The sequence below is a fragment of the Pseudophryne corroboree genome, chromosome 11 (assembly GCF_028390025.1).
Source record: "Pseudophryne corroboree isolate aPseCor3 chromosome 11, aPseCor3.hap2, whole genome shotgun sequence".
NCBI classification, from domain to species: domain Eukaryota; kingdom Metazoa; phylum Chordata; class Amphibia; order Anura; family Myobatrachidae; genus Pseudophryne; species Pseudophryne corroboree.
In genome coordinates this window covers 294,908,129-294,925,778 of record NC_086454.1, presented here as the reverse complement: position 1 = coordinate 294,925,778, position 17,650 = coordinate 294,908,129, and the positions used below count along the sequence as shown (strand labels likewise).

At 46.0% G+C, this 17,650-nt stretch overlaps 1 protein-coding gene across 3 annotated transcripts in view; it reads right to left on the bottom strand.

Annotated features, from left to right (window-relative positions):
- PMFBP1 (polyamine modulated factor 1 binding protein 1) overlaps positions 1-17,650 on the bottom strand; it is a 326,347-nt gene that overhangs the window by 216,928 nt on the left and 91,769 nt on the right. For 2 of the 3 annotated variants that reach the window (XM_063945469.1, XM_063945470.1), the window contains one exon: positions 9,683-9,763. The exons of the other annotated variant lie outside the window; for it this stretch is intronic. In XM_063945469.1, the coding sequence (XP_063801539.1) occupies positions 9,683-9,763 (81 nt within the window). The remainder of the gene's footprint in view (positions 1-9,682; positions 9,764-17,650) is intronic. 3 annotated transcript variants of the gene reach the window in all.

The following is a 17,650-nucleotide window of genomic DNA, read 5'->3' as shown; positions in this document are numbered from 1 at the left end:
ACAGAATGCACCTTAGGCTCATACGTACAGAATGCACCTGCGGCTCATACGTACAGGTGAGGCTCATACGTACAGAATGCACCTGCGGCTCATACACACAGAATGCACCTGCAGCTCATACGCACAGAATGCAGGTGAGGCTCATACGTACAGAATGCAGGTGAGGCTCATACGTACAGAATGCAGGTGAGGCTCATACGTACAGAACGCACTTGTGGCTCATACACACAGAGCGCACTTGTGGCTCATACGTACAGAATGCAGGTGAGGCTCATACGTACAGAATGCAGGTGAGGCTCATACGTACAGAATGCAGGTGAGGCTCATACGTACAGAATGCAGGTGAGGCTCATACGTACAGAATGCAGGTGAGGCTCATACGCACAGAATGCACATGCGGCTCATACGCACAGAATGCAACTGCGGCTCATACGCGTAGAATGCACCTGCGGCTCATACGCACAGAATGCAGGTGAGGCTCATACGCACAGAATGCACATGCGGCTCATACGCACAGAATGCAACTGCGGCTCATACGCGTAGAATGCACCTGCAGCTCATACACACAGAATGCACCTGCGGCTCATTTGTACAGAATGCAGCGGCGGCTCATATGTACAGAATGTAGGTGCGGCTCATATGTAGAGAATGCAGGTGCTGTTCATATGTACAGAATGCACCTGGGACTCATACTCACAGAATGCACCTGCGGCTCATACGTACAGAATGCAGGTGTGGCTCATTTGTACAGAATGCACCTGCGGCTCATACGTACAGAATGCAGGAGGCTCATACGTACAGAACGCACTTGTGGCTCATACACACAGAACGCCCTTGTGGCTCATATGTAGAGAATGCACCTGCGGCTCATACGCACAAAATGCACCTGCAGCTCATACGTACAGAATGCACCTGCGGCTCATATGTACAGAATGCAGGTGCGGCTCACGGTGCGGCATAAGTAGCTTCTATGAATTGATAAAGGTGTGTGTGGTGGTCACATTTGGAATGTAGAAATGGCGGTGTAGAAAATGTAAGTGAATGGTGGTATGCTATATATATATATATATATATATATATATACACACATACATACATATATATATACACACACACACACTGCTCAAAAAAATAAAGGGAACACTTAAACAACACATCCTAGATCTGAATGAATGAAATATTCTTATTAAATACTTTGTTCTTTACATAGTTTAATGTGCTGACAACAAAATCACACAAAAATTATCAATGGAAATCAAATTTATTAACCCATGGAGGTCTGGATTTGGAGTCACACTCAAAATTAAAGTGGAAAAACACACTACAGGCTGATCCAACTTTGATGTAGTGTCCTTAAAACAAGTCAAAATGAGGCTCAGTAGTGTGTGTGGCCTCCACGTGCCTGTATGACCTCCCTACAACGCCTGGGCATGCTCCTGATGAGGTGGCGGATGGTCTCCTGAGGGATCTCCTCCCAGACCTGGACTAAAGCATCCGCCAACTCCTTGACAGTCTGTGGTGCAATGGATGGTGGATGGAGCGAGACATGATGTCCTAGATGTGCTCAATTGGATTCAGGTCTGGGGAACGGGTGGGCCAGTCCATAGCATCAATGCCTTCGTCTTGCAGGAACTGCTGACACACTCCAGCCACATGAGGGCTAGCATTGTCCTGCATTAGGAGGAACCCAGGGCCAACCGCACCAGCATATGGTCTCACAAGGGGTCTGAGGATCTCATCTCGGTACCTAATGGCAGTCAGGCTACCTCTGGCGAGCACATGGAGGGCTGTGTGGCCCCCAAAGAAATGCCACCCCACACCATTACTGACCCACTGCCAAACCGGTCATTCTGGAGGATGTTGCAGGCAGCAAAACGTTCTCCTTGGCGTCTCCAGACTCTGTCACGTCTGTCACATGTGCTCAGTGAGAACCTGCTTTCATCTGTGAAGAGCACAGGGCGCCAGTGGCGAATTTGCCAATCTTGGTGTTCTCTGGCAAATGCCAAACGTCCTGCACGGTGTTGGGCTGTAAGCACAACCCCCACCTGTGGACGTCGGGCCCTCATACCACCCTCATGGAGTCTGTTTCTGATCGTTTGAGTAGACACATGCACATTTGTGGCTTGCTGGAGGTCATTTTGGAGGGCTCTGGCAGTGCTCCTCCTGTTCCTCCTTGCACAAAGGCGGAGGTAGCGGTCCTGCTGCTGGGTTGTTGCCCTCCTACGGCCTCCTCCACGTCTCCTGATGTACTGGTCTGTCTCCTGGTAGCGCCTCCATGCTCTGGACACTACACTGACAGACACAGCAAACCTTCTTGCCACAGCTTGCATTGATGTGCCATCCTGGATGAGCTGCACTACCTGAGCCACTTGTGTGGGTTGTAGACTCCGTCTCATGCTACCACTAGAGTGAAAGCACCGCCAGCTTTCAAAAGTGACCAAAACATCAGCCAGAAAGCATAGGAGCTGAGAAGTGGTCTGTGGTCACCACCTGCAGAACAACTCCTTTATTGGGGGTGTCTTGCTAATTGCCTATAATTCCCACCTGTTGTCTAGTCCATTTGCACAACAGCATGTGAAATTAATTGTCAATCAGTGTTGCTTCCTAAGTGGACAGTTTGATTTCACAGAAGTGTGATTGACTTGGAGTTACATTGTGTTGTTTAAGTGTTCCCTTTATATTTTTGAGCAGTGCATTATCTGCATAGCCTTTACTGTACCCACCAGCTGGGTATGGGTCGTTGGGTTGACCCAACTTAGGTCAACACTCATTAGGTCGACCACTGAAGGTCGACATTGCCATGAGGTTTTTGACTGTTTTTGGTGTCGTTTTCTCCGTAAAGTGACCGGGAACCCAAATTAGTGCACCGTGTCCCCTTGCATGGCTCGCTTCGCTCGTCATGCTTTGGGCAAGGTGCCTCGCTCCACTACCGCTGCGCTCAGCACAGGTTACCGCTCCAATCGTAGTTCACGTGGATTGTTAAGTATGAAAAAATCCAAAAAATGAAGAAGAAAAAAAGGTGAAAAACTCATGTCGACCTAGTACATGTCGACCCAACGTTCATGTCGACCTAATGGCATTGTCGACCTAATGAGTGTCGACCTAACGACCGTAACCCCACCAGCTACACACAGCAGAGGCTGAGGCCAATCCGTGCGAGGAATCCATAGGAGTGTAACCTGTCAACTGATGTGCTGCGCTCTCACAAACACTGCTCCAGCATCCACATCTCACCCGTGTGCAGGGGACGAGCGCACATCCAGGGCAGCCATGGTATGGGGGACAGGAACCTACACATATATACATCTCTAAATAGGTCATCATCCCTGTACATATCGGGCGCATTGGTCTATTGTCAGGCTGCAGGCTCACAGCTCAGCCTATCTACGCACCAAGCATTTCCTATCCAAGCCTCAATACAGAACTCTCCCTTCTCCCCCATGCAGACAATTTACCATTTTTATTACAAGGTGAAAGCTCTTCAGAGAAAAAAATAAATATCTAATCAGGCGGAGGAGATAGAAAAGTTGCAGCCACAGTCCCCCCTCCTGATTCTATCACAGCTCCATCTCCAATTCATTGCTTCCCGGTGTCGTTATGACACGGCTCCACAAATCAATAGAGACAGCAAAGGCAGGGCTGGGCGACACACACAGCTCCCTCTACTGCCATCTGCTAATAACACATAGTAGCAGCCAGTTCCGCACATCGCGCTGTAGTATTATTAATACTCCTGACTAAAATGTTGATTTTAGTTGCATCCTAATTTCTTGATCTGCCAATTAACATTAAGCTCCGCAGCGAGCCAGAGGCAGGGGCTGCGATGCAGAGTTGGGGGCAACTGACGATTCAACCATGGTCCAGCATAAAAACGCAGGACACCAGGCTTGCTCAGTAAGCATAAACAATGACCAAGACTGAGGTAAAGTATCTCTACCTAGTGTAAACTATCCCATAGAAGACACCATCCCCGGCCAAAGGCATAACTGGTACAAAGGCCGACAGTCAGAATGTGTACAGACTCTGAATGTCAACATGGACAGAAGTATGACAAGCAAAAGGTCTACAGTCACAAATGTCAACTTGGTTAAATTGTCGACATGTTCATCTCAATATCAAGGATAGGCAGTCCGTTTTTGTGTTATTTTTAGTGTTAGGGGTTAGAGCAGTGACGTGCGGTGGGGTGAGGCGGGTGAGGCAGAGCCTTTCCTGTCATACTAACGATTGTACCAGAGTTTTGATTGTATAAAGTATATGAAAAATACAAAAATATGTTTGAAATATCTTCTTTGCATTATTCTAATCATTTTTATAGCCAAAACTCTGGAGTAAAAAGTCTATGGCAAGTGAGGCAGTGCCCCCCCCTGTGTATCTTTTCCACACATCTCTGATCAAAACTCACCAAATCTCCAGGAGTTTATACGGGTATGGGTCGTTGGATAGACACAAATTAGGTCGACCATGGAAGGTCGACATGCATTAGGTCGACAGGGACAATGGGTCGACATGGGCGTTAGGTTGACATATACTAGGTCGACAGGTCAAAAGGTTGACATGAGGTTTTTGACTGTTTTGGTGTCGTTTTCTCCGTAAAGTGACGGGGAGCCCAAATTAGTGCACCGTGTCCCCTCGCATGGCTCGCTTCGCTCGGCACAGGTTACCGTTCCAATCGTAGTCCACGTGGATCGTTAAGTATGAAAAAAATCCAAAAAATTTGAAAAACTCATGTTGACCTTTTGACCTGTCGACCCAATGCATGTCGACCTAATGGCATTGCCGACCTTCGGTGGTCGACCTAAACTGTGTCGACATAACGACCGAAACTCGTTTATACTGCTGCAGCTGTGTATAATGCCCAGATGTACGCTTTGGCTCATATATTATATGTAAATCTGGCTCTAGTGCTAGCCAGTGCCTCCTGAGCCATTTAGCTCATCGCACATCCCTAGGTTAGAGTTAGGTTTAGGCTTAGAGGCTAGTGTTAGGGATTAGGTATAGGGATAGGGGCTAGGTTTAGGCTTAGGGGCTAGTATTCTGGTATGAACAGGTCAATATTTGTGAATGTCGATCTTATGTCCATGACGACATTCTGGCTTTCAAGATTCTGAATGTCATCTTTTCATACCACATCCAAGTGGTATAGGGTGATTGGAACCAATAAGTTCTATCCCCCATACCTATTAAACCTCTGCTAGTACAAATAATACTGGAACGGCAAATTATTATTGCATGCCGGTCAGAGACCTTAACTGTGTCATAAGCACTCACAGATATATGGCAGCATGTAGCAAGATCTACAGCTACACCAGACTTTTTCCTACAAACTGAGAGTCCCTCACATTTAAAACAATGATGGGTTTTTTTACAAACATCTTTATGTCTGCTCTCAAAAATTCAACTTCAGAACCACTTCCTCCAAAACTACATGGGCCCTCTAGTCTCAAAAAAGTGATTTGCCTAATTGTGCATATTACAGGGACTAGGAGTAAGTTACTGTATCATAGAGTTTTTTGGTCCACATCTAGCTTTACTCACAATATGAGAGGCACATCCCCTGTTACCAGGCCAGGACCCCAGGTGTAGTCTATGAATACCAGAGTACACACATCACAAGATGGCTGTAGGATATGATAAATGGGTTAATACCCCTGACCGTAAGCAAAGCCCCCAGACAGATAACATTAGGAATGATATGAAGTGCTGGAGCTTCCACCGTGTCAGTATGCAGAGTAATCGGAATCTGCATTACAGCGTTCCCCATGGGGCACAGTTTGTGTTAGAGGACAATATTAGACAGTCCTCCTCCGCAGACGCTTTGCTGAGTGTGCTGGGTATTGTGCCCCCGAGGCCTGTCCTGCAGCTCTCACCTCGGTCACTGGTTTCCGTCCTGCTGTTTTGTTTTCACGGTTTGGACCTCATGACAGCAGGAATAGCCTTGTGGTTCATTGATTGCAACCACCGCATAGTAATAGCTTCAGCCAGCTCAACGAGGCCGACAGCCCCAGCCCTATGTGAGTACACGTGGTAGGAGAATGTCTGCACTCCAGTAATGTTACAGATTAGATCAGCAACATACATAATGAGAACATTTTGTGGCAGGTCTGGGGCGATGTGCAGCACTATTAGCCTTCTATATATTTATTAGGAATTGAGTATTCTGGCGTGTTCCTTCAGTGTACCGGCGCCGCGTGTTCCTTCAGTGTACCGGCGCCGCGTGTTCCTTCAGTGTACCGGCGCCGCGCGTTCCTTCAGTGTACCGGCGCCGCGCGTTCCTTCAGTGTACCGGCGCCGCGCGTTCCCTCAGTGTACCAGCGCCGCGCGTTCCCTCAGTGTACCAGCGCCGCGCGTTCCCTCAGTGTACCAGCGCCGCGCGTTCCCTCAGTGTACCAGCGCCGCGCGTTCCCTCAGTGTACCTGCGCCGCGCGTTCCTTCAGTGTACCGGCGCCGCGCGTTCCCTCAGTGTACCGGCGCCGCGCGTTCCCTCAGTGTACCGGCGCCGCGCGTTCCCTCAGTGTACCGGCGCCGCGCGTTCCCTCAGTGTACCGGCGCCGCGCGTTCCCTCAGTGTACCGGCGCCGCGCGTTCCCTCAGTGTACCGGCGCCGCGCGTTCCCTCAGTGTACCGGCGCCGCGCGTTCCCTCAGTGTACCGGCGCCGCGCGTTCCCTCAGTGTACCGGCGCCGCGCGTTCCTTCAGTGTACCGGCGCCGCGCGTTCCTTCAGTGTACCAACGCCGCGCGTTCCCTCAGTGTACCCGCGCCGCGTGTTCCTTCAGTGTACCCGCGCCGCGTGTTCCTTCAGTGTACCAGCGCCGCGTGTTCCCTTAGTGTACCCGCGCCGCGTGTTCCTTCAGTGTACCAGCACCGTGTGTTCCTTCAGTGTACCAGCGCCGTGTATATATATATATATATATATATTTATTATATATACACACATATACATACAGGGTGTTCAAAAAATCAATCAACCATATGGGGAAAATATTTATTTCACAGTAAGTGCTGGAAGTGGCCGCTGTTCTGCGCTTTACACAAATGGACATGGCTAATGACGTTCTTGATCACCATTTGCAATGTCTCCCGTGAAATTGCATTGTCACAGTTCTGAATGTGCACTTGCAATTCTAGAATACAGTTCAGGTGAGTTGCACAGGCAGCATTCTTCAGGTACCCCAGAAGAAAAATTCAAGGGGTGTTAAATCCGGAGATCGCGCTGACCACATCCCCCCGTGAGATCAGTCATCCTGGAAAACTCTTCCAAGAAAGCCATAGTGTTTCTGGCTGTATGGGCTGTGGCATTGTCCTGAAACCATGTGTTCTGCAATCTGTCTGCCGGCAACATGTTGACAAATCCTTGCACCATTGTTATGTATTGGTCACTGTTCACTGTATCCTGGAAGAGTGTTAGGAAGATGCGAGTATGTAATAATATATAATCAGTCCAGAGCGTCCGCACTCACAAATATAGAGATCAAAGTGGCGTACTCCAGTAACGACCAACAGGTCCTAAAACATCCAGACAGACATACAGAACAGAGGTTCAGGCACTAACCAAACTGATGCAACAATACTGTTGGTTTAATGGTAATTCACAGGCGATATAAAGTGCTGTTAGTGCAGTCAGTGTTCTGCAGGACAGATCAATGTGTCAACCAGACCAATGTGTCAACGAAGACACATTGCTCTACTGCTATGTCCTGCAGACTGAAGAAGGTCCTTATAGGATGAAACATTGACTGCACTAACAGCACTTTATGTCACCTGTTAGTCACAATTAAACAAAAAAGTATTTTTGCATGGTATGGTAGCCAACATTCATTAAGCCCTGAAACCAATAGCCATCAAAATGCTGGCTACGGTACCTGCACCATGTTTTATTACTTGAGTGCCGCCGCATCTGCTGCGTTTTTTTGGGGCTCCTGGCTGGGGTCAAAATGGTGACTGGCACTCTCAGAGACATGCATTATATACATATGTATGTATGTATGTATGTATGTATGTATGTATGTATGTATGTGTGTGTGTGTGTGTGTGTGTGTGTACAACATATACACAGTATTATTGTGTGCATACATTTATTGTATACATATATACAGTTATGTGCTTGTTCCAGAGGGTCTGTGTGCAGATGTCAGTGTGCATTAGGGTTACTGTAAGAGTGACTAACATGCTGCCATGAATTATAAGAGACAGCTATTGAAAACGGCAACTCAGCAAAACTATCAAATGATAGAGATAGATAGATAGATAGATAGATAGATAGATATCTCTATCTATCTATCTATCTATCTATCTATCTATCTATCTATATCTATACAAACAGCCCGGCACTCCCACGAATAACAGCATGCCCCGGTGCCCTCAGAGATGCAATAACAAACCAGAAGAACTGCGGCACTCAGGGACTGGTGAGAAGTTAATGTATTAAACCATACATGTCCTACATCGACGTTTCGGGGAATTTAACCCCTTTCTCAAGATGTACAAGTGTCTGACATATATATATATATATATATATATATACTTATACTGCTGTTCTGGAGAGCCTGTCAGACCACAAAGCCTGACCAACATAGTTGTGGTTATAACTGGTAGAGAATACAGCATTGAGATCCTTTTATGACATTTTTATATTGGCCTGATTCGTTGTCCAATACGGACGAATTCAACGTTCTTGTTGTGTTATTTCCATACTGATATCCCTGTGGGAACAGCATTACTGATAAATCAGTTATTGATCCCATAGAGCCTTTTCAACATCTATTGATATGAACCCCTGATGAAGTCCTTTGGGACGAAACGCGTTGGGTTGAGGTTCAGATGTGAGAACATCAGACATTCATTGAAAGACATCATTGGATGAATTCATTTAGAATTTTTATGTCAGGTTGTGTATCAAAGTCTGTATTTTAAACTTTGTCAGGTACACATTACTCACTGCAAATGTACTGTTCAAGGACAATATGTGAATACATTTATTTTAATGATTCTGTGGTCAAATAATCTTGGAAAAGAACCTACATCTAAAGTTACAATTACACAGCTCCCTTAGACATTTTTTTGTTTCTTGTATCCTACCTCAGTACCCCAGCTAACAGAGGGTACGTCTTAAGGTTGAAGCTCACTCATTAGCGCGGAATTAGGTCTACACCACATCCATATATATATATATATATATATATATACACACACACACACACACACACACATATTCATAGATAGATAGATAGATAGATAGATAGATAGATAGATAGATAGATAGATAGATAGATAGATAGATAGAAGAATGCATTGTAAATAAATAGGTCTCTGGAATCCCTGGCCTATCTCCGGCTCTCTGAATGATATATTATTGTATGAACTCGGTGCACTTTCACAACACCCATAGACTGCAAACACCAAGAAGACCCCCCCCTTCTCTGCTGAGCACCGGCCAGTGTGATTGGTGCGCAGCATGGAGAAGAGAAGAATAGAAGTAATAAAAATGTAATTACATAAAAATGCTAACGATATTCCATCTGTCATTTCACTTGGCCTAGTGGGCTTCTCAGCTCCACGTCCTGCCATTACCGCAGCTCACAGCGACAGAATAATGGAAGTATTAGCAGAGGGGGGCAGAGGAATCCTTATTAATCTGATGCATGAGGAATAGCAGCCGTCATTACAGGGAACGGGAAGAGACTCACGGATATTCCAGCCTGCAGCCGCTTGCTGTTCAGCAGGGAGCTAGTCACTGCTTCACTCTCGGTTGCCCTGGAAACTGACTCCTGCAAAATAAAGGATTATTAAAGCGCATATGATTATGGGCTGCTGCTGAATCACATTCTTATCACACAAATTTCATTTTTCAACCCAAATTGCATTTCAGTCCCCCCTCCTCGTTTCCCCACATCACACACACAAATCTGACATAACCTTCCAACCTCCTACACACACACACACACACACACACACACACAATCTCTAATTATTACACACACAAGGATTTTAGGTGCGTAATGACCTCAGACAAACATCTGCGGACACTGCGATACGGACAAAAAAAAAAAAATTATTCTAAAAAATAAATAAATAAATACAAAAATATAGAACAAACCTGACAATTTTCTAACGAGAACATCTGGAGAAAAATGATTTGCTGCAGAAATAATCATCCTCGCCAGCCTATATCACATATAGATACACAATCGCTATATGCGGATGTTATTTTAGCCTATGCAATATCCATTTATTATATGTGCCCGTAGCCAAACTATTATTATTTATTTATTATCAGTTATTTATATAACGCACACATATTCCGCAGCGCTTTACAGAGAATATTTGGCCATTCACATCAGTCCCTGCCCCAGTGGAGCTTACAAGCTATATTCCCTACCACATGCACACACACACACACACACACACACACACACACACACACACACACACACACACACACACACACACACATTCATGCTAGGGTTAATTTTGTTTGGAGCCAATTAACCTACCAGTATATTTTTGGATTGTGGGAGGAAACCGGAGTACCCGGAGGAAACCCACGCAAGTATGGGGAGAATATACAAACTCCACACAGTTAGGGCCATAGTGGGAATCGAACCCATGACCTCAGTGCTGTGAGGCAGTAATGCTAACATTTGTCCTTTCCATGCAGGAAAATGCGGCTAAATAGATTACTATATGTCCACCTGATTTAAACACACTTTTGCATACCACTGTATCCTCAGGTGCATTGGCAAAAAGGTGCCCCCTCTTAGTGATGCCCTTCCCCTCCCTTAAGAAGACACATTGCTCTTGTGCATAGAAAGAGTACATATACCGCATTACCAGACACTGGCCAGCAGAGGGCGCTCCAATCATTCAGGGGAGACAGTAAAACAAGTGTTTATGATCACGCCCAGTGACAGACTGAACATTGGCCCAGTAAATAAATCATATAACCAAGTCGCCTGCTGCAGCCCTTCTTTACAAAGATCTGTGACAAGTCTTTGTGTTTGGTAAATAGGGTTGCTAACTATAGAAGTAAGTGCAGCGATTGTGGGCAGACAAAAACGACAGACAAGAATGCCAGTTTGTTTTAATTCATTTAAGATGCAAGCAGCGGACTCTGCGCTCAATAGGAATGGTAAACCCTTAATGAATGTTAACCACACATTGTGATAAACGTTTAAAGCACAAAAGACTCTGCAAGGACATGCAGACAACAGCATCAATATATTAATATCCTGTAAATATCTATGTACAAAGCATACTGTATTCCACAGTGCTATATGAGGAGAAGACGGTACAGACAAAGGGACATGTACTAAGCAGTGATAAAAATGGATAAGTGAGCCAGTGGAAAAGTTGCCCATTTATAATTTGCATATTATAAAAGTATTCAGAGCAGCTGATTGGTTGCCACGGGCAACTCCTCCACTGGCTCACTTCTCCACTTTTATCACTGCTTAGTACATCTCCCCCAAAGTCTGCTCACGACACAGGGACTCACGGGGTCATTCCGAGTTGATCGCACGTACCAACTTTTTGCTGCTCGTGCGATCAATAAGACGCCACCTATGGGGCAGTGTATTTTAGCATAGCAAGCCTGTGATCGCTTGTGCAGCCCTGCTATGCTAAAAAAGCTTTGTGTAAAAGAACACTAGCCCTGCGCAATGAATACAGCGATGAAGGTCCCGGAATTGACGTCAGACATCCGCACTCCAAACGCCTCGACACGCCTGCGTTCGGATCTCCACACCCGGAAAACGGTGAGTAGACGACCCGATCCGCCTCCCACCTGTCAATCTTCTTGCGATCCGTTCTCTTCGTTCCCGGCGTCTTTGCCCAGCGACTACCGTCGCTGAGCAATGACGGGCCTGCGCATTGCGTCCGCCGCGCATGCGCAGAACCGACCCGTTTGCCCCGCTGCAATGAACCGCAGCGTGCGAACGGGTTGGAATGACCCCCTTTGCTCAAATGAGCTTACGATCGAATAAACCATAATAGTTGTAGCAGAAGTGACGTTCCCAGAATTGTATATATGGTTTAAAAGGAGTTAGCATGAATGGGTTGGAGTTAGACCAAAGATCCACAAAAGCATATCAATAAACTTGGAACCCGCAGGCATGTGATAGAACAGGTTCTGGCCCAAAGAGATAGCAATCTATATAATGGAAGTAGTAATTATTAAAGAATATGAAGGAATCTAGAGCAGGGGTCCTGGTACATTCAGTACGTAAATGCAAGCAGAATATACTAAGGCTCCGTGGGGTAAGTCTTTGCCGATGTTGAAGTACAGACCAGATAGATTTTTCATACAGAGAAATCTAGAGATACGATTAATAGTATTGTGAGAGACGATGGGGACAAAGCGGAGAGAAAAGCAATAATAAAGTAACTGAAGGAAACTAAGACAGCTGAGTAGTCATCTTTAACTAGAAGTGAATGGATGTACAGTATGGATATAGGATGAGGAGCCACACAAAAAAACAACAACAAAAAAACAACTGAATGATGGGGTTAAGTAGGTTCCACTTTGTAGAAACAAGATTGTTGTAGAAGTTGATGAAGAAGATGTCAGCACAAATGACTGGAACTGGAACATTATTATTACCCATAAGCGTGGCCAGCAGATGATCAGGGATGAAGGCAGATAATAGTCATCTACTGAACGAATCTATGCCCAAAAATGATCCAGTCAGTTGTGATCAGATTTGGGATCAGAGTGGTCTTGGCCTTGGCGATTCTTTTGCAGCATCATATCATGGCCGACGCTGCGGACGTCTGCAGCGATATGGCCTTAAGTGCATCCAGCATTAGTTGTGGCTTCAGGACACAGCAGAGGTGACAGAAACTGGTTAAAGAAACCCAATGCAGCCCACAGTAGATGGAGAAAGATAAAAGGGTCCATACATTAGATAGGTATCGAGGCAACCCTGTTTTTTCAATGCATGGGTCGGGGGATCATGGAAAAATCAACATGTTGTAAATCCTTGATTCCCCCCAATACTTCCTAAAAAGTTATTGGAATCGGTGAATCAGAGATTTTTTTTTAACAAGCCCTATATTGAAGATTCCCTGACAAATCACCTATCATCGATGTCCGCAGATCTGTGGCATGTGATCTTCGGATCCCCCAAAAAAGTAATCGTGTCTTAGATGTATGGCCAGCATTAGAGTAATCACGGAAAGGGTGGCAATCAAAGTACCAGACCTACTATGCCCATATATCAGGCAGGTATCAGGGCAATTCCCCATTCTTCCGTTTCCTGGGTCCACGATTCGCCAATTCAGACTGAAAACGATCAGGATTGGTGAGTCAGGGATCTTTAAAAAGCATTTTTTTTTTACCACTCTCCCTACTAATCATCAATCATCAATGTCCGCCAAACTGCATTTTTCATCGTCAATTGGCGGTGGCAGAATGGGGAAACGTCCCGTAGATGGGCCTCATTATGAATAGGAAGAGACTGCACCAATGGTGAGATGGAGAAACATTTTTGTAACGTGCAGGACAACGCAAAAACAGCACAGCTGCTTGTACAATAGACCACAAATGCAGAGGAGACTTCCAATAATGTGACGGAGGACAGCATCAAACATTACTATCACCTCTAGGACAACATCTGCTGTGGTCGCTCCTCAATACACCCCACACACCCCCTTGCTTTTGCCTGTGGATAGATCTGTTTAGAATAATAGCATAAATGTGGTTGCATAATAGATCTCTAAACAGTTACTTTATCTGTGTGTGGCAGGCCCCAGTTCTACCTTTTTATCTGATAAGCAGAGCGGAGAGGAGACTGAACCTCACACAGCGCTTCCTCTAGCTATCTTCCCTACAGCACACAATGGACTGGAAATATGTGGTCACACGTGGACTTTGTAGGGACGAGGGAGAGCTCTGGGGGCAGGCAGCAGGGTCATCTGGGTGCACACACTCCAATTCATGCTGTCTGGACTAGGGGCTCAGTGTTATCCTCCATAGTAACTGATTGCACTCACTGTACATGACCTAACACCACTTGCACACAGGTGTTGTGTAACACAATACCACACAGCCACCAATACACTTCAGAATATGAGTTGCCGAACGCTGCCACATTTCTGTAAATGCCTATCCCATACCTCAAGTCACTGACTATCATTAAGTAAACAACTTTTAGCAGCTATTTATGCAAAGATGAGATTTTGTTTTCTTTACCTGACAACCTATAGGTTTAAGAAACTTTAGGGGTCTATTTAGTAAGCCTTGGAGACAGAAAGCGGACGGAGATAAAGTCCCAGCCAATCAGCTCCTAACTGTCATGTTACAGGCTGTGTTTGAAAAATGACAGCTATGAGCAGGTTGGCTGGTGCTCATCTCCGTCCACTTTCTCTTTCTCCAAGGCTTAGTACATAGACCACATAATCACAGACTATCCTAGAATGGTCTTTGCGCTCAGTATGTATCACGCAGTACTGTCCACTGTGAGAAACATCATTGCAGCTTTATCACTTCAAATACAAATATCGCCAGCACTTGCTTGTATGTGACGCTGTCAAATCCAGGGAGCTGTAAATATAGGTAATGTACAACCACAGGCCAATTTTAGGCCTCTAAGAACAATATGGCCGCCTCACACCCTCACTCCTGCTCAGCTCTTCGGCTGATACATCTACTTGAACCCGTGGCCAGCAGACAGCTTCTACTCTGTCCTGTAGATGAATCATCTCTCGTCCCCTGGTCCCCCCACCACCTCTTCTCACTCATGCCAACATAAGTTGTTTCCTCAGAGTCTACAGCTTGTGAGGCCTTCAACTCAGCTTGTCAACTCCTGCAGTCTCCCCTCAGCCATCCTTTCACCTAACCCCGGACATCCCATGTCCTTACCGATTCTCTGCTACTTAAGCCTAAAGCAGGCCACACACCTTAGGATTCCCTGTCTAACCAAACAATTTGCTGGTTGGATCGTAAATCTGGCAATGACAATTAACCATTTGCTCCAAAACACTGGAAAACGGACAGAAAATCTTAAGGTGTATAGTCAGCTTTACACATCATTCCTGCACTGCTAGTATATCCAGACACTAAAGCGGTTTACACACTAGGTGATATGTCATCAGATCGGGCAGATCAGACCGACATATCGGCACATCGTCTAGTGTGTACCCACTACTGCGCACTCCCGGGTCGTCTGCCGTGTCATCCCGCGTCGCCAAACTAACAAATGCAGGTGAGTGGGGCTGTGAACAATATATCGGTCAATATGTACGGGACGGCTGATATATATCGTTACATTGGTCGTCCCATCGGCTGGGTACACACATCATCCAGGGTGTAATGGGCTTTAGCTTGTTTCCTCTGCCTCCCTACATGCACTTGCCTGCTAGCATTGCTTATGTAACACAGGGGGTAATTCTGAGTTGATCGCAGCAGGAACTTTTTTAGCAGTTGGGCAAAACTATGTGCACTGCAGGGGAGGCAGATATAACATGTGCAGAGAGAGTTAGATTTGGGTGGGTTATTTTGTTTCTGTGCAGGGTAAATACTGGCTGCTTTATTTTTACACTGCAATTTAGATTGCAGATTGAACACACCCCACCCAAATCTATCTCTCTCTGCACATGTTATATCTGCCCCCCCTGCAGTGCACATGGTTTTGCCCAACTGCTAACAAAGTACCTGCTGCGATCAACTCAGAATTACCCCCACAGTCCCATCCAAAATAATTTGTTTGCTTGTCTCTCGTTTATACGAGGGAGCCGGCGCTGCTGTGCATAAAATACTCGCCTACAGATCACATATCACCAGCATCTGGTGCAGTCAAAAGTCCAAAGAAATTGACTCAAAAAAATAAATATATATATATATATATATTTATATTAACAATGTAAGCGGCACTCACAACACTCTTAATAAAAAACCGAGACTGTCCTTTCTCTCCGTTTTTTTATTAAGAGTGTTGTGAGTGCCGCTTACATTGTTACTATGGGGGTAATTCCGATCTGATCACTTTGCAGAGATTTTTGCTGCCCTGCGATCAGATAGTCGCCGCCTACAGGGGTAGTGTATTTTAGCTGTGCAAGTGTGAGATCGCATGTCTAGCAGAGCTGTACAAACTGATTTTGTGCAGTCTCTGCGCAGTCCAGGACTTATTCAGCCGCTGCGATCACTTCAGGCTGTTCGGGACCGGATTTGACGTCAGACACCCTCTCTGAAAACGCTTGATCCCGCCTGCGTTCTTCCGGACACTCCCTGAAAACAGACAGTTGCCACCCACAAACGCCCTCTCCCTGTCAATCTCCTTGCGAACACCCGTGCAAATGGATCCTTCACACAATCCCGTCGAAGGGTGCCGATGTCCGTTGCAGCCGTGTGATGCACTGGCGCAGTGCTGTACATAGGCAGTTTCAGGTCTGATCACCCGCTGTGCGAAAACGCACAGCAGCGATCAGATCTGAATGACCCCCTATATTACATGCGAATACAGAGGGCACCCGACCAGATGATCAATTGTGAAAGGAGACTGCCGATTTACAGGACTTTATATATATTAAAGAGTATAATTGCTGCATGCATTCTTAAACTACGGTCCAGTTTAGCATCATCTATGTCATATAACCAAAAGGTGAGAGAATAATAAGAATTTACTTACCGATAATTCTATTTCTCATAGTCCGTAGTGGATGCTGGGGACTCCGAAAGGACCATGGGGAATAGCGGCTCCGCAGGAGACTGGGCACAAAAGTAAAAAGCTTTAGGACTACCTGGTGTGCACTGGCTCCTCCCCCTATGACCCTCCTCCAAGCCTCAGTTAGGATACTGTGCCCGGACGAGCGTACACAATAAGGAAGGATTTTGAATCCCGGGTAAGACTCATACCAGCCACACCAATCACACCGTACAACTTGTGATCTGAACCCAGTTAACAGCATGATAACAGAAGGAGCCTCTGAAAAGATGGCTCACAACAACAATAACCCGATTTTTGTAACAATAACTATGTACAAGTAATGCAGACAATCCGCACTTGGGATGGGCGCCCAGCATCCACTACGGACTATGAGAAATAGAATTATCGGTAAGTAAATTCTTATTTTCTCTAACGTCCTAAGTGGATGCTGGGGACTCCGTAAGGACCATGGGGATTATACCAAAGCTCCCAAACGGGCGGGAGAGTGCGGATGACTCTGCAGCACCGAATGAGAGAACTCCAGGTCCTCCTCAGCCAGGGTATCAAATTTGTAGAATTTAGCAAACGTGTTTGCCCCTGACCAAGTAGCTGCTCGGCAAAGTTGTAAAGCCGAGACCCCTCGGGCAGCCGCCCAAGATGAGCCCACTTTCCGTGTGGAATGGGCTTTTACAGATTTTGGCTGTGGCAGGCCTGCCACAGAATGTGCAAGCTGAATTGTACTACAAATCCAACGAGCAATCGTCTGCTTAGAAGCAGAAGCACCCAGCTTGTTGGGTGCATACAGGATAAACAGCGAGTCAGATTTTCTGACTCCAGCCGTCCTGGAAACATATATTTTCAGGGCCCTGACTACGTCCAGCAACTTGGAATCCTCCAAGTCCCTAGTAGCCGCAGGCACCACAATAGGCTGGTTTAAGTGAAATGCTGAAACCACCTTAGGGAGAAATTGAGGACGAGTCCTCAATTCTGCCCTGTCCGTATGAAAAATTAGGT